Source organism: Melozone crissalis, unplaced genomic scaffold, assembly GCF_028551555.1.
Source record: "Melozone crissalis strain CALT ecotype California unplaced genomic scaffold, PUWL_Pcris_2 ptg000023l_1, whole genome shotgun sequence".
Lineage (NCBI taxonomy): Eukaryota > Metazoa > Chordata > Aves > Passeriformes > Passerellidae > Melozone > Melozone crissalis.
The window spans coordinates 26,125,469-26,143,120 of NW_026535801.1; the positions used below are offsets into that span (position 1 = coordinate 26,125,469).

The 17,652-nt window shown below is 41.1% G+C and overlaps 1 protein-coding gene across 1 annotated transcript in view; it reads left to right on the forward strand.

Annotated features, from left to right (window-relative positions):
* The first annotated feature begins 142 nt into the window (after nt 1-142).
* The window catches only part of USP37 (ubiquitin specific peptidase 37), a 32,374-nt gene continuing 14,864 nt past the window's right edge, over nt 143-17,652 (forward strand). Inside the window, exons 1-15 of the mRNA XM_054278510.1 lie at nt 143-204; nt 1,022-1,231; nt 3,971-4,142; nt 5,240-5,340; nt 6,570-6,751; nt 7,079-7,153; nt 7,825-7,922; nt 9,398-9,482; nt 10,400-10,561; nt 11,046-11,177; nt 12,933-13,056; nt 13,304-13,509; nt 14,261-14,378; nt 15,579-15,658; nt 16,176-16,340. Of these exons, the coding sequence (XP_054134485.1) occupies nt 1,076-1,231; nt 3,971-4,142; nt 5,240-5,340; nt 6,570-6,751; nt 7,079-7,153; nt 7,825-7,922; nt 9,398-9,482; nt 10,400-10,561; nt 11,046-11,177; nt 12,933-13,056; nt 13,304-13,509; nt 14,261-14,378; nt 15,579-15,658; nt 16,176-16,340 (1,856 nt within the window). The 5' untranslated portion in view covers nt 143-204; nt 1,022-1,075. The remainder of the gene's footprint in view (nt 205-1,021; nt 1,232-3,970; nt 4,143-5,239; nt 5,341-6,569; nt 6,752-7,078; nt 7,154-7,824; nt 7,923-9,397; nt 9,483-10,399; nt 10,562-11,045; nt 11,178-12,932; nt 13,057-13,303; nt 13,510-14,260; nt 14,379-15,578; nt 15,659-16,175; nt 16,341-17,652) is intronic.

Below are 17,652 nucleotides of genomic sequence, written 5' to 3' on the forward strand. Positions count from 1 at the left end.
GGGCCGCTGCGGCGCCGGCGCCTGCGCGCGGAGCGGGCGCGCGCGGGGCGCGCCGGGAAGGCGCTGCCGCGCTGACGTGAGCGGGCGCGCGTTGCGCGCCGTCTCGCGCTGCTGTGGCCGGTTCCCGCCATCCGCCCCCTGCCCCCGCCCCCCCGGGCCTCGCCCCGGGCCCCGCGGGACGCGCCGGAACGCGCCGGAACGCAGGTACCGGGGATCGCCGCCACCGACTCCTACTCGCTCCCGCCGGCCGCGTGCCCCTCCCGCCGCGCGGCGACCGCCCGCCCTCAGAGCGGCCCGGCCCGGGGCGGGCGGCGCTCCCGTGCTCACCGCGTCCCTGAACGGGTGAACGGCGGGAGCGCAGCGGGGCCGGACCCGGGGAGAGCCGGGACCACCGCCAGGCCCGGCCGGGAGCGGCGGCGCTGAGCGCGGGATGCCTGGGGGAACCTCCCCGGCAGCGCCTCCCGGGCTCGCGCCGGGGCCGCTCCATTCATTCCTTCTGCTTTTACCGGGAGAACGGCTCGCCCCGCTTCCCGCTACGCTCGGTCTGTGGCTCTCGCCCCCGGGCCCGTGGCTGTCCCGGGCGGAGAGCAGCGGGGGAAGCCGGGGACCCCCGTCCCGGCCCTGCCAGGTGACCGTGGCTCCCGCGCCGTCAGAACGAGCGCGTTTTCTTTCTTTGGAGACTTCCTCCAAAACTTTGTTTCCCATCTCATGCTGGCTTTCCTCGGGCACTTCTTTTCCCCCTTACCTTAAATCCGTTGAAGTTAAGGGATTTTACGGACTTCTGTGTCCGGAATTGTGTTTGCTCACCTTTCAGCAGTAAGGAATCGGCGCACTGCTGTTCATACTGGGAGAGATTTTATTAATCTAAGTTTCCTTCACTGCTGCTCAGCTCTTCCTTTCTGTGTTTAAAAACAGTGAAACTGTTTTTAAACCAAACTTCTGTGGAAAGTTCAAGCCATGCTTCCGTCTTCCTTTAGCCATTATCTGGCCTGCCAAGTTATACATTTCTCCTTTTTAACAGGTTTTTAAGGTGGAGCACGCTTACTGTCGTTAGCTCTTTTCTGTGAGAAAAAGCATGGCTCTGTTAAAGGTGCACGGACCTGTCCGGATGCGCAGCATGCAGACTGGGATTACAAAATGGAAAGAAGGGAGCTTTGAAATTGTGGAGAAGGACAACAAAGTGATTCTAGTAGTTCACTACAATGTTGGAGGAGTTCCAACGACGTTTCAGGTATGCCAGACATTAAGGCTTTTGTTTTAACAGTGCATGGATTGTGCTCTCTTGCGAACAGCTGTCCTCTTCAAGGCTATTAAGTGTCCCGCAGACTTCCCTCTGTCACTGTTTCTTGTTCCTGGTTTCCTGAACACTAATCCCTTTGTATAACTCTCCAGTAAATTATTTACACTTATTGTTAAAGGATCTACCAAGGTTGGCATTGAGATGCCACTGAAAGGGAAGAGCAAAAGAACAGAGAAAAGTTACAGAAGCGTACAGCATTGTGCCTCATGTTTTGGATATTTGGAACCTGTAACCTTTCTCTTACTGGCACATTTGTGTTCTCTAGAGAAGATCCTGTCCATTTTATACTAGCTATTTCCCCATTTAAAGTATAATGATGTTAATACACCTGTGTAGCCTATTGTGAGACTTTGCTGAACGTTACTTGTTACAGTTTTAGGTTTTAAATGAGATGCAGATTGCTGTTAAAGATTCTCTTGAAATATTCAGCCAAAATTTTTCATATTCTATAGTTGTTTTCAAGTCACTCTTCCTAGATTTTCTGCAAAATGCCCCAGATCAGAAGCAGAGTGCTTTCTCTATAAGAAATACATACCTGTTTTAGAAATAACGTAAATGACACAAGAGCAGTTGGAGGAAAACAAATCCCAGCTTATTTAGCAACTTTGTAACAGCGTAAACTGATCTATATGTTGGATTCTGCTTTTTCACGCCACTGTTGTTTTTTGTCAGTAATGTTCACCAGTCTGTTCTCTGAGCCATTTAATTCTGTGTGCAGATGCTATGGAAAAAAGTTAATTCCTTTTTGAAGGGTTAGGTTTTTGCTGCCTTAGTGTGCTGAAAAGTCTCAGCAAAGAGTCTGGTAGCTGCTGTTGCCTGGAAATCAAGGCTGCCTGGAAATGGTTAGCTGTGGATTGTTCCCACCTGTGTTACTGTAGACTTGGGAAGAGTCTCTGCCTTTTCATGTGTGCTGCTGTGGCTGCAGGTTTGCTTTAATCCACTGTTGGCCCTGAGGAGAGCAGTGTTGTCTTCCCCTCATGCATTCCCTGGGTGCCTGTTCTCACCCACTCCTTTCTGCCTGGATGAGTGATGTGGTGTGACAGCAGCTCAGAGGGAGGTTCCACGGGGAGGATGAGCCTACAGAACAGCTAACCATGGCCTAAAGGGGCAGGTTTTCTTCCCAGCCTCTCATGGCTGCTGTCTCTTGTCAGGTCTCTTTGTGAGCTCAGTGGAGGGTTTTCACAGAAATCTGGGGAAAGGACTGAGTGCAGGATCTATCAGAGAGGGTGATAAGCCCCCGTGCAGCTGGGACTGCAGCAAAGGAAGAGAAGGAGGCTTGTGCTGGAGGGTAGTTTGTGTGAGACAACCCCAGGCTGTTGGCATGCCACTTCAGGTGTGACAAATTCCTGATGATCTTGCTTCAGAAGTAGCATTCCCTGGTTTTTTGAGTGTGTCATCAAATTTCTTCTGTCAGATGATGTCTTAGAGATGTTTCAGAGCTTTAACTAAGTTGTCCTAGATAGTATTAAGAGAAATACTTTGTTTCTCCACACCCACCGACACTTTGTGACGCTGACTGGGTCATAACAGGTGCGTGAAGAGTAGGGATGGAGTCTTCTGACAGAATTTTGAGTTGAAATGGGTTGTTTTACTCTGAGATGGTGAAGTAATTGTAATCCCTTTGCACTGGACTCAGGGTTTTAAGTGATGACAAAAAATTTGGAGCCTGTTATTCTTAGGTGTTTGAAAATATTTTTAGCTTGTGTTTACAAAATATCCCAACAGCTCACAAAAAAAAAACAAAACAAAAAAAAAAAAAACCCACAAAACCAACCCAAAATACATGGATTGAGCACAAGATGTTTCAAAAGTGTAATGTTCCCATTAAAACAAACCCTTAGATTCTGATCGAGGTGGTTTTCCAACCCCGCTTACAAGCTGCTGTTGTGTCTAGATTGGTTTTCCGAGCAGCTAGAGATCTTAATGGGAAAAAAGAAATCTCGTTGGTGGACATGAAGTGTCTTTTACTATCTCAGTCTTTTTGAGCTGCCCTCAAACCTGCATGAGTACTAGAACCTTTACCCAACAGCCAGTTTTTGCAGGTGACTTAGCATGAAGCACAAGTAACGTTATTATGTTACAAAACAGCAGTGGCATCAATAGGGAGCACAAAGTCTTATTAAAATGATGCTTGTGCTCAACCATAACCCTGAAAGTTTTGGCACCACTTAATTGTTATGATGTTGCTTATGGAGTAAGCATGTTTCTTACTGACTTACTCCCTCCGCAGATTTTTTAAGTTATTTGAAATCTGTCTTCTCTGAGAGGAAATTGTGAAGTGAGACATTTGTGTTTAGTACTTGAAACTTTCCCCATCTTAAATTGTATTTTGCACTTGATGTGGAAGTTTTTATTAAATGGGTCTTCCTAAAGTTGTTTTTCCTTTACATTTACAGATGTCGCACTCAGTAGAAAAGCAAGTTTCAGAAAGCTTATCCAGGACTCTAGAGACTGTTGAGCAGTAGTGATACTGTCCTTGCAGTCCTGTCAGATGCCAAGGTCACAGACTGTATTAATTGTATGAGGTTTAATGTTTCCTTGAAGTGGAGCAAGAAGTATTTTTCTGAGAGTTTCTCTTAGCCTGTCTGTTTGAAGTATTTTGTTTGAATTTGTAAGTATTTTGGCCCTTTCAAGTTGGATTTATGCTTATAGTCACTTTCTTGTTTTCAGTTAAGCCATAACATTAAGACTGTGACCTTACGACCAAATGGCAGAAAGCTGTGCTGCCTGATGCTGACACTAAAGGACACCAGCTTTCTGACAATTGATAAGGTACCTTTCAAAGATGCAAATGAAATGCGGATGTATTTGGATGCAGTCCATCAAGACAGGGTTCATACTGGTAAGTACAATTCTTGTAAATCATGTTATAACCTTATGGAGAGCTGGTGTGTTTTCTTTTCCCCATCTTATCATGGTTTAAGCATATCAAACAACAGCTAAGCCCCAAGCATCTGCTCACTCACTCTTCCCAGTGGGGTTGGGAAGACAATGAGAAAGTGAAAATGAGGAAACTTGTGGGTAGAGACAAAGGCATTTTAGTGAGTAAAGCAAGGGCTGTGCATACAAGCAGAACAAATGAGGAATTCACTCACCACTCCCTGTGGGCAAGCAGGTGTTCAGCCATCTCCAAGAAAGCAGCACTCTGCTGTGTGTGATGGTGACTTGAGGAGACAAACACCATCACTGTGCCTCCCTTACTTCTTCCCCAGCTTTGTACACTGAGCACGATGCCGCATGGTGTGGGGTATCCCTGTGGTCAGTTGGGGTCAGCTGTCCTGTCTGTGTCCCCTCCTGGCTTTCTGTGCATCCCCTGCTTCCTGAGGGGTGATGTGAGCAGCAGAAAAGGCCTTGACTCTTTGTGAGCAGAGCTCAGCAATGACTATAACATCTCTGTTATCAGCACTATTTCCAGGACAAATCCAAAACATAGCCTTATCCTCGCTACTGTGAAGAAAATTAACTCTGCTCCAGCCAAAAGCAGCACACATCTTCAGCACATTTTGTCCTTGTGTTCCTGGCTTTCTCTCCACTTCTGTAAATGCTTCTTTCTGGCCTTAAACCCCATTTTTTGTTTTATACCTTTCTCATGCTGAACAAAAATCAGAGATTAACATAAAGGATTTGTTTACGTTGTGTGTTAGTATTTGAAATGTTAATAATCTCCCATGCACAGTCTCTTCATTTTTTCTTTTATTTGCTTCATTTTGTTGTTTTTTTTTTTTTAAGATAGGAGGTTTGCTGCCAAGTGGCTAAATGACCAGTATGAGGGATATCCATAAACACATGCTCATGTCTGTGCATTCAGAATATTGTAGTCTGTTGGCAAGAAATCTGGCATGCCCTTTCCAAAATCAACTCCAGCTAAACATTTTGTAAATAAAAATCACAGTCAGTTAAATGACAATCAGATCAAATATTGTGTACTTTTTCTGTCAGCTGGGAAACCCTCACAAGGATCTGGCAGCTTTGGAGGTGTGCTGGGCAGCAGGACCACACAGAAGGAAGCTAACAGGCAATTCTCTTACATGGAGAACCAGGTTTGTTAAATTGTTCAAATTTTTCCTCTCTAATTTTATTCTGTTCCTCTCTTCCTCTCATTCTCTTTACTATATGTTGTAATGGCACTGTAAATAGTTTACATCCAAAGTGTTTGTAATTGAGAGAGCTTGTGATTGTGAGGAGTAAGAAAGGTATTTGTATGAGTAAAAAAGGTCAGTGTCTGGCTATGAAAGTCAGACTATGTTCTTCACATATGAGCTTTTAGGCAGAGAAGTAGAAATAGAAGGGAAAGTACATGACTGACACTTGCTTCTCACATAGTTTTGAATCCCTCTTTGTTTTATGCCAAACACCTTACATATGTGTGACCATGTCTTAGTCAGCATAGGTCTCAATGGGCTTAGCAGACTTCAGCCAAATCCAAATGTGTACATTGAAAAGCAGATGATCCAGGTTTATGTCAGAATAAAGTTACTGAATTTGTGGCATTCTGCTCACATTTTTGTGTAAATTTCACAGACTTTTCCCCAGAAGTTGTTTTCCTTCAAAATATTTTTTCTTCTTTTTCTCCCCAGATTTCATGGTGTATCTACTAACTTTAATTTACTTCATTATCTCTGTGAATACTTTTATATTACTGCCCTGAGGGAGACTATTTCTGACATTGTCCCAAAACAAATTCTACATGTTACCTTAAAGGCAATCTCACTCTCAAAACTCGAGGCTGTATATACAGTGGTGAGATTAGACATGTTCAGTTTTCAAGTCTAAAATTGACCAACATTCCTTAGTCAACCAATTATCATCTCTTTGCATTGCATCAGGCATAGAGCTTGCTTGGCCCAAGGCAGTCAGGGCACTGTTTTAATTATGTGGATTTTAGTACAGCCTTTTAATATTTTTAATTGTAATACCACCCAGGATTGATCTGGGGATAGTTAGGAACCATGCCTTGGGTTTTTTAAAGTCAGAGCTTGTAAAGGAGATTTTAAAAACTGAAGTTCAACTGACTTAGCATTGGAAAATGAGAAGGGAAAGTGGTTACTGCAATAGAATTTAATGTTTATGACTTGTGTGACTCAGTCAGAATTCTACCTATGTCTAATTAGGGTTTAAACTCCCTGAATGTGTTACAAGTAGTATCTCTCCACTTCTGCATGCTACACTGTAGCAAATAAAAAGTGGTGGAAATCAAAGATTAGACTAAAGATGATCCTGTTTTTTCACTCTTGGCTTTTCTCCCTGGCGCTCCACTTGGGCTTTGCAGACTCCTCCCAAAAGAGTGACTGTGGAGAGTAAGGAGGAGAACACATTCCGCAAGGTGCTGGGTACCCCAGCCAGAGGCTCTGTGAAGAATTCTGCTGGAGCTGGAACACCAAGCAACAGGGCAAACATTGCAGCATCTCCTGCATCATCAGTCCCTCACAGGACAGGCTTGTTGGAGAATCGGTAGGAGGGTTTTCTTCTCACTATGATACTGTAAAAAACCAGCTCTTTGTAGAGCTACAGGTGGATATAAATCTTCCTCTAGTTTTGCTGTTACTTTTAACAGGATGTTAATACATGCTTTTATAGCCTCTGACTGATGCTGGCACTAGAGCTTTCAGTACAGCTTAAGAGTTGAGCAGACCAAATGCCTCACTGTATGCTGTAAAAGTGGAGATTGCAGATGATAGGTCCAAAATGCATGGAAGGCATTGAGGAATTATATTCACTTAGAAGAGGGACATTTGCTAACCTTTCAAAAAGAATGACCACAAATTTTTCTCTCATCAGTGAAAAGAGGAAAAGAACACAACCCCCTGGTTCAGAAATGAGTGAAGATTATCCCAAAGAGAATGATTCTTCAACGTAAGTAACAGTTGTTTCTGATTTTAAATTCCTTGTTCATTTGTAAAGGGATGTTTTTCTAAAAAGAATGCTCTCAGCCACGTGGACCAGACCAGTCAGTTTATGAATACATTGGGTGCTTGAAATGAGCCATATGTTCAGGGTTAGTAAAGGAAATACAGACTGTTCCAGCAGTTGGTTTCCATGAACTGGCACATACAAATTTTGTGTCATCAATCTTTTGTCAATTATGTCACTCAGAACTGCATGTGGACTACATGTGCTTTGACCCTTTTCAAAACAAAACTGATAAAGGGGAATTGCCATTTGAAGAAGAAGCTTCATGTGTTTAAAGTCAGATTTAATTAATTCCAGTCATCAATCTTTTGTCAATTATGTCACTCAGAACTGCATGTGGACTACATGTGCTTTGACCCTTTTCAAAACAAAACTGATAAAGGGGAATTGCCATTTGAAGAAGAAGCTTCATGTGTTTAAAGTCAGATTTAATTGTAAGAGGGCTTGTTTAAATGAATTATGTGAGGTAAACTTATGTGTGAATGAAGTTCTACTGTTCGTGGTCAGGTATTAAAGGTGATAGGAGAGAAATGCTTTAAAACAAGTTGTAAATATTGAATAGGAATATCCCATATCTTCCATAACTGCACTGCCTTCCACTCTTCTCTTTGTAGGAATAATAAAGCCTTGACTGATCCAGCATGGAAGTACTTGAATAGTAGCAGAGAGAAACAGTTGAACCTGAAGCAGGCTGAGGAGAATAGGACATCAGGTAAAAAATTAATGTAAAGCCAAATGATACCTAGCCTTGACCAGTACAGTCTCGCCCCTTTGGTACAAATCCAGCAAGTTGCTGCAGAGGTGTTTTTTTCCTAATCTGCTATGCCATTAACTTTGTTGCTTCCTCCAGAGCCATATATGAGATGCAGATAACCTGCCTTCATTTTCAAAGCCTGTCCTGCTCTAGTGTGGCCTTGACCTTTATTCTTCAGTGCTGATGCCAGCCCATGAGCCATCTTGCTTGAAAATTCCAACAAGCAGCTTCAAACTGTTCCAAGCTGCCCTTTCACTTGGGAGGCGATTTCTGTAAACTCCTTTTTACTTGCTTTTTTACATATTTTTAAAACTTGCCTTTGCTCTTAATGCCTGTGTGAACTCTAGGCTGTTTTTTTTTGTGATTGAGATGTCTACTGTTTGCTTTTACTTCCTTATCTCTTCCCCAGAACTTAGAGGGGCCAGGACTTTGGTCCTGTTTGTACCAAAGTTCTGTTGGATACTGCTGTGGGACCAGGCTTTACAGACAATACAGAAATACTGACAATATGTAGATAAGCTAGTAAGCAGCACTGTTCTTCAGTTTTATGAATAAATACTTAACTTCTTTCCTCATAAAGTGGAATGCATTCAAGATCTTGTTTTTATGGGGGAATGTTGGTGGATGCATTCTTTTTTTACTGCATCTCTGATGGCACAAATATGTTGCTGGAAGAGCTGGGAAGGTGAATATTTACCTCTGAATGGACACCTGGTTTTGTCTTCAGAGTCAAAATTAGACTGTGTATCCCTGCAAGTTCTTGCAAAGTTCTTTCATATATCTGCATTTCTGAAAATTGCATGGCTCAAACAACTTCAAGCTGGAAAAGAAGCAAACAGTTATTCAAACTAAATTACACTGAGATTCACTGTAATAGGTGGGGTTTTTACTCTTGAGAGCCTTTTTTTAATGTGGTACCATCTGAGGCATTAAAGTCTCAGGATCTGTCACAATGATATCATATCAATAAAACAATGCTATTTTGCCCCAAGTATATTGTAATTTACTGCGGGAGTTGGGAGTAGGAAGAGAAGCTGTTTTCACTTCTGCATATTTACCTTGAATTTTGAGAGCTCTGCATTGGAAATCAGGAGTTTTCTGTACATGTGTCTTGTCTCTCTTAACAAGAGGTATAGATATTTATTAACTTTCACATAGTGAAGATAATGACTTTTTAATATTTCATATTGCACTTTGGGTTTGATGGAGACTGAATTGAATACCTGAAACTCCTTCATGCCTTTACTTACATATCATTAATAGTCACTTTAGTACTTCTAAGCACATGTATTAGTCATCTCCCAACCAATTCTAGAAATCAGTATTTGAGGATTTTTAAACCTTTTGACTAGGTACTTTCAAACAAGCTGCTTATTGTAAAAATAGCTGTGTAACCTGGAACAAAATGTCCTGTCTTTCCTTCTCTTTTAAAGGTGTTTTACCACTGCAGTCATCATCTTTTTATGGTAGTCGATCCTCTTCAAAGGAGTACTCCACTGGCAGTTCCTCCCTGGACAGGTAGGGCTGATTCACTAGAACTGTAAATAGCAGCTGTTTCACAGGAATTAAGCTCTTCAGTTTCCTGTGTGTTGATCACATGGTGCTTAGATGCATAACATGGTGGGTTCTGTTGGTTTTTTTTCTTCCTTCAGCAGCACAGTGCAGTTCTTCAAAGTGTCTTCAACTGCCCTGCTTACATCTACAAACTAGTTACTGATTTCAATGGAAAGACTTTGTAAAATCACTCAAGTCTGTTATAGTTGTTGTGAATAACTCTATATGGTTCAAATACTATATGAATTCTGCAAGTTAAGTCTGAACTCGTACTTCATTTTTCCCTAGTAGATAAATGGCATGCAATTCTATATTTTAGTAACAGTATTTTAGCAAATACTAAATCCTGCTGAGCTTGGGGTTCTTCACTGTAAGGTGCTGGGCAGTCAGACTCATGGTCTCTGTCCTAGATAGATAAGGTACAAGATCAGGGGAGAAAAGAAGCATTGTCCATGTTTAAATGTTAGGAATTGAGGTCCATAGTTGGTGATTAGGTTACAAGAACAAGAGACTGAAAATGAAGATTCTGGCCCAGATGAGAATTTTAAGCTTGTCTTGGGAATGGTGATCTCCTGCTATGTAATTATTCTTCCTCTCATCATAGAGTGTGGGGAATTATTAAATGTTTATAAGACCAAAGACTTGGTTATACTGCGTGCACACCAGTGGGTATAAGAAGATTTAACCAAGCTAAGATTTAACACTTCTAGAGAGAAATGTTGTCTGTCACATCTCTTTTTCACTGTGATACATTCCAGTTATCTTGTGTGGCTTCACCACTCCTTGTCTTCCATGGTGCTGCAATTCCAGTGTCATGGACTATAGCTCTTTAAGGCAGAACATCACAAATCTTCTATCTTCTTATGCTTTTATGTTTCTAGGTCTAGTGTATCCAGCCAGACCTCTTCAGCCAAAAGAAGCCTGGGATTCCTTTCTCAGCCTGCCCCTCTTTCTGTTAAAAAAATGAGATCTAATCAAGATTACACAGGATGGAACAAACCCCGAGTGCCCCTTTCCACCCATCCTCAACAACAGTTGCAAGGGTAAATTTAATTTTCTTTATCTAGTGTGCATACTTTGATCATCATAACATGCACATTCTTGTCGTGATTATTTAATTTAAAAAATAATCCTGAAATTAATGAACACTGAGGGAGGGAACCCTTTTCTTAGTTTGGAGGGTATTTATTCCTGAATTCACATCCTGGGAGTTTCAGAGACATAGTAATTTCTGGTAATTCATGCTCCTTTAATGATGATTCATTTCTCTATCTTTATGTGTGTGTATATATATACATATATATATGCATTTTTTAAAAGTTTGATTGTAGAAACTCATGTGAGCTTTCCTGATAAATGCTGACTCCCATGAGTTTTCAGTTTAGGCTGAAGGGCTGGGGAGCAGCTCCAGTAAGATGCTCTTTGGGGAGTGGCTGGGGTGAATATCCTGTGTGTTAGTAGTGCTGTGTTTAACTCTGGCAGCAGGTTTGCACATTGACCAAGTATTCAAAAAAATTTTTTTTTCAGGTTTTCAAACTTGGGAAACACCTGCTATATGAATGCCATCCTACAGTCCTTGTTTTCAATTCAGTCTTTTGCTAATGATTTGCTCAAACAGGGTATCCCATGGAAAAAAATTCCACTCAATGCACTTATCAGGTAAAATTCACATTCTGTGAAAGCTGTTTTTCTCCTTCTTTACTGAGAAACTGGTTTGGTAATACTGAAGCATGCTTGTAGAGGGTCATTTGCCTGTATAGATAATAAAAGAAATCCTAGAGCTATCTGTATTTTGGGGCTTTACTTTTGAAATGGGAAATCAGCTCTTAACTTATAATATTGAGTTACAGGCATTCTTTTACTGTATTTCTAGTGGCAGAGTGAAATGCTTCAGAAGAAAATGTAAGAAATTGCAAAATAAGTTAGGTGCAGAAAAGTTTCTTTTAAAAACTTTGCCAGGTAGAGTTTAGGCTGATCACTAACTTCACCTGATATGTGGGGGCTTATGCCTTTTGTTTGGTAGCTGTGGAAAGTGTTCAAGTTTTGCATACTTAATCTTTCTCTAAATTCAGCCATTTGGGATTTTTATTATATTTTCTCTGATGCACCTCATTTATTTTCTGTTACTAAATAAGATGCAGGATTATCAGAACCGTTTGTGTTTCTGTTCCATCAATTTTTTGTATCTTTTGAGATAATTTTCTATTTTAATAGAAAATAGTGTGTCATCTTGAACTCTTTCTACACTACTGGGGATCAGAGGTTGTTCCATGTGCCTCTTGAAATGTCCTTTCTCTAATTTTTATAGAAAGACCTCTGAAGGTTGTGCTCCATATACCTAATGGGCAGTGTGTCATCCTGTACAAGTCAGAGTTGATACTCAAAGCATCTACTTTGTCTTCTCTTGGTTTGGCTATACCATCTAACCTGGTGACTCTTTTTTTGGTTGATCAGTGATTGATTATCAACTGTGCTGTGGTTTCCTAACGTGCTTCACCGAGCAGCTGAGAGGGCCAGGACAGCACATGCTGTTCTTGGAGTTCAGCAGGGTAGCAGAAACTTGTCAAGCTGCAATAAACTGATCAGATTCTTGGGGTTAACTGAGTATGAGTTGTTGGTTTGGGATGCAATGGGATTATACAGGTTTTCCCTGCTTTGGGTTGGGGGTTTTTTGTGTCATGCGATGTGACATCTTCCTGTCACCTTCTTATGTATGTAGCATGACCAAAACTTGTGCTTGGAGTATATTTGGTGTGTATGTCCTGTGAAATTGTAAAGCAGTTGTAAAAGATAACTAAATCACAGTAGCTCAGAGGCACAAGTAAAGTTAATTTCAAAAGTTCTGTAGCAAAGCTGGCAGAAACACTAGCATGAACCAAGGAACTCCTCATGGCTCTTTTTGCTACAACTTTTTCTCTGTTAAAATGTTTTTACTGCTGGAAGATGTAAGGCTTGAAAATGAGTGGAAGTTTAAAAATAAAACATAAATAGAAACCGTTCTGATCATTCAAGTTGAATTTAGTGATTTTGTATTGCTTATTTTGATACCGTGTGATATCATATTTCCTATCAGTACAAATGTTTTTTAAAAAGCATTATGAGGTTTTTTCCTCATTGCAAAAGAGGAGAAATACATTTTTAGAGCTTTATAAGGCTTTTCATTTTACTTTAAAAGATTGTGGATTGGGTTTTTGTGTTCATTTGAGTGCTGTTTGATGATGGCTTCAAATGAGATCTCAAAATACTTGAAATGGAAAAGGTTAATTATATGTGGGATATTTTCATACAGAACCCCTGAACCACTTATCACAGGACAGAAGCTTTTAGGAACTCTTAAAATAAGGTATGAGTTCTATTATGTTTCTCTAAAGTCCTGGAAAACCAACCAGTGTTTCATTGCCTTGACTTCTGCAGACGTTTTGCCCATCTGCTTGCTAAAAAAGATGTCTGCAGCCCTGAGGTTAAGAAAGAGCTGCTCAAGAAGGTGAAAAGTGCCATTTCAGCTACTGCAGAGAGATTTTCTGGGTACATGCAGAATGTAAGTATCAGTGTCTGGAAACAGTTATGTGCAGTTTGCCCAGTGCTTGGACTGTATTGAACACCTGTCAAGCTTCAGCTGTGTTTGACAGTGGCTTTTGATTGAATGGCAATGATTGTTAGAGCAGAACTGCCTCAGTATTACTGAATGCAGTGAACTGAACATAATTCCCCACTCTGTGTGTGTTTGAGAAAAATACTGAATGAAGTTATACAAAGCCATTTCATTGCATTTGCCCTGTTTCTAGGATGCACATGAGTTCTTGAGCCAGTGTCTGGATCAGCTGAAGGAAGACATGGAAAAGTTAAATAAAACTTGGAAGAGTGAACCAATCCCTAATGAGGATAACTCACCAGGACGTGCTTCTGATGACCTCTCAGCCACCAAAGTTTATACATGTCCAGTTATCAGTAACTTAGAGTTTGAGGTTCAGCATTCTATCATTTGCAAAATGTAAGTGTGCTTGACAGCTTTTTTCACACTTACCTTACAAGACTTAGGAAGTGTTCCCATCTCACATGACTTCACCTGCAGTAACCACAACTAAGAACTATGTTTTATCCAAGGCTAGATATTTAGAAGAATACTCTCTTGTCTAGAAATGTTGTAAACTTCACACACTGTCTGCTGCTGCAGGCCTTCTTTAAACAGTGTCATACTACATAGTTCTTCATTGCATTTCCAATGGAAAGCCTTTGTGCTTTGCTCTGTGTGTACCAATTGTATGGGAATAGAGAGAAAAGGGGGTTTCAGCCAAGTAATGTTTCCTCTTAAAAAAAGGAAAGGGGGATGCCATGTTTTTAATTTGATCTTTCTAAGGGCATCCAGGGAATGGCATTTTCTTCTGTCTCTCTACATTCTTGCAGAAAAAGATGTCAACCAATATGTTTGGGCATTCATTGTGTGTGACCTGTGCAGCAGATGTGTTCAGCTATAGCAATTGCTTTGATTTCCTCTATACCTGATCATTTGCCTCTCCAAAGCAATCTGTGCATTTTTGTTCTTACCCTTAAACAAATGTTTTAACTTCTAAAGCATCGAAAAGAAATTGCAAGTTCCAACTTTGTCCTCAGCATCAAACAGTTCCATTTTGATGAGTAAAAATAGGATGAACTGGGAAGTCACTTTACCCTAAACCACAAAAGTATTTGTTAGTTTTAAGTTTCTCTTTCATCAGGCTTGCAAGAGCATGTTTCTTTTTTAGGTGTGGTGAAACAGTCACTAAACGAGAACAGTTTAATGACCTCTCCATTGACCTTCCTCGAAGGAAGAAATTCCTTCCTTCCCGATCCATCCAGGATTCTCTTGACCTCTTTTTTCGGGTATGTACTTTGAGGGGGGGTTTATGCATTGTGGAGTGTGTGCAGGTCATGCACCATATGGAAATTCTGATTGTACAGCTAATTATTAGTTTCTATGACAGTGGTTTGCAGGCATGTGAGATAACATTGAACTTTTTTGAGGTTTGTCCATTAACAGCATATGGAAGTTTATATTGTAAAATGCTGTGCAGAAATTAACTGCTGTAAAATAGGTAAACTTCCCAATTTTGTGACGGAAGAGTTGAGGTGTAAACAAAAATAGAGAGGAGAGAAGAGAGGCTGTCACATTGGGATAATCACTCAGGAAGTGCTACCTCTCCTGGGCTAGTGTACAAGCCTTAATTAGCATGGAGGAAAAAAATCATGCAGGTACAATAATTTAAAAAAAAAATAGCTGTAATATGTGGATGCTTGCTTTCTAAATAAAGCTTCAAGGTCAAGGTTCTGAAAGCTGAAAATGGACTGTATGTCTGTGAATTGGTGTGGTATTTTGTCATATCTTCAGCCAATTTTTTTTTTCTCTCTGTATAGATAATACTTTCAACAGAGAGAATAGCTGACATGCTTTTTCTTCTAAAAGCTGGTGGAGGTCTTACAATTTAAAAAAAATCCTAAAATTTTAATGTAATTTGACTTCACTTAAGGTAAAGCGCTGTAGGAATGTTTGTAGGTTATATAATTTCAGGAAAGGAATGCTTCCCCTTTTGATGTCTGTCCACAACTCTACTCTCATGTAGCATACCCTTGGTAAGTTTAGATGAGGATACCTTTTGAGGAACAAAGCAGAGGTTTTGAACAAGAGGGAGAAAATTTCATGGCACCACATCCACTGAAGATTATTAGGGGGAAAAAAAACCCAACAAACAAGTTCCTGTGTATGGGAGAGAAAACTGTTACCCTCACAAGATTGTCCCCTCCCTTTGGAAGCTATTTTGTGTCATAATGGTGGCTAATTCACTGGTCTTCAGTAGACTTGCAGGAAGAATTCCACCTGTGTTAGTGGATATGATGTGAAATTTTAAGGCCTGCTACCTGTCCTCTTATTAAATGTCCTCTTACTATGTCATCTTGAAGGTGATTATAATTTTAAGTGGTTACTGCTGTTTGAAGAGTTTGTGTAACAGATGTGGTGTATTTTTGGTTGAGATCTGTTTGATTTCTCTTTTGATCCACAAGTCATTTCTCTGCTCCCTTAAACAGGCAGAGGAGATTGAGTATTCCTGTGAGAAGTGCAATGGAAAGTCTGCTGTTGTCACACACAAGTTCAACAGGCTTCCCAGGTAAATGCTGACACCTGTTCCTCTCCTTCCTGGAAGCATGTTACAAAAGTGCAAGCAAAAATCCCCTGAAGAGTAAAGCTGGGAAAATGAGCAGGACAGCATGTGCAGTGGTCAGTGTGTGAAAGAGGTGCACCTGCAGTCAGTCTCCATGCTGTTCTTCGGTTTTACTCTAAAGAAGCCCTTGGAAACCCTCAGCAGTACTTGTTTCTTTCTCCCTATCACTACATAAGGAGGACTAAGTTTTCCCCTTTTCTTGGGATTTCTGGGATGTGAAGGAAGCACATATAGAAAATATATTCTGGAATTTTAATGTTGTACAAGTTGAATGATGAACAGGGGGTGTGTGATTACCTGTGTCTTGCAGATTAGGGATGGTCAGCATTTGCCTACCACCCAAAGTAATAATCTGGTTTGGTCAGTTGAATGCCTGTGGAAAAAAGGCTTACTTGGATTTTGAATAGGTTTTCTTTGACTTCTGTCTTGAGATGAACATTTGTCCTTCTCTCATCTCTCTCAGGGTCCTGATTCTTCATCTGAAACGATACAGCTTCAATGTAGCATTGTCTCTCAATCATAAAGTGGGGCAGCAGGTGGTTATTCCCAGATACCTAACCCTGCTTTCCCACTGCACAGAAAGCACCAGGCTGCCACTGACGCTGGGATGGAGCGTCCATTCTGCCATGTAAGTGTGCAGCTTTGGTCCCTGCTCTGTTAATCATGTGTGTCACAAGGTAGGCACTTGTCAGATCTCCTCCAGAGGATGTCTGGGCAAGGAAACATTACAGTTATGCAGCTTCAGATGTGTGCTGCTGGCTTGTAATGCTGCTGTCATAAGAACATGTTTGGAAAGGAAGCATGATAGAAGCAGTAGGAAGAGACAGTTGGGCATTATCTAGGGAATATATTTGGTAAGATAATATTCTTCACTGTCCTTGAAAATAACTTTATATTCTTTTTAAGAACACTTCTGTCAGTAATTTTTTAAATGTAGGCCTGTCAGTGCAAAGTAATCTAGATTACCTTTCCCTTCAGAGCACTCTAACTCTGCTTAGAAGACAAAACATTCTGCCTTTTTCTGCTAATTTCCACTTGCACCTCTTGTGCTGTCATTCATTTCTCATTGTCTTTCCTGTCCCACTGTAGTATCTGAGCACTTTGGATGCTGAAAATACTCTCTTCTTCTCTCTGAGACTGTTATATCTGTACAGCTGCCTGACCTGAGACGCAGAGATTAAATGTGCCAGTTGTCACATAGGAAGCTTGTGGCAGAATGAGGAACAAGAAACCCTTAGGTCTCTTGTGGCCTCTGCTGAGTGACATAGGCAGGGTATCCATAGTGAGCTAGGACACATCTGGTGCATCTGTTCAGCAGTGTGGCAGGTGTTTTGCCAAATGTTTAGTGGTGTTCTGAGATGGAAGTGGATGTTTCCCATGAGTTTGTTTTAACAGTAGAAATCTCAAACACAACAAACGGTTTATGCTAACCAGAGCAGCAATACTTGAAAATAGGTTGGAAATAGCTTTCCAAAGTTTTGAGTTTTTTTCAATCATGAAAACCATTGTGATTGACCAGGGAGTGGAAGGGAAACTAGGCTGGAGAGAAGCAGCCCTGGTTTAGGGGGAAGATTAGAAAAGGTTTCTGCAGTGGCTACCATCTGTTTGATAGATGTGTAGTGATAGTGATGGACTTTGAGGAGCCCATGAAAGGATTAAATGGAGCAGGAAGTTGGTTCAGAGGAATCTAGGTAAGGCAGGAGAAATTAAGATGTGGGAAATGCCAGAAAACCGGCTGATCCAGACAAGAGCAGGAGACTGTGGTTTGGGAGCAGGAACTCAAGTGTTGGTGGGAATAAAATATAAAGCAATGGGTTGTCTTGACATGGGAGCCAAGAGCCTTTAATTTGTGAGCTGGTCCCTGAGGGTGCATTGCCAAGAAGTGAATCAAGTTTAAAGGATTATACATGGTTTTGAACAACTGTTGTTTATTTATAGTG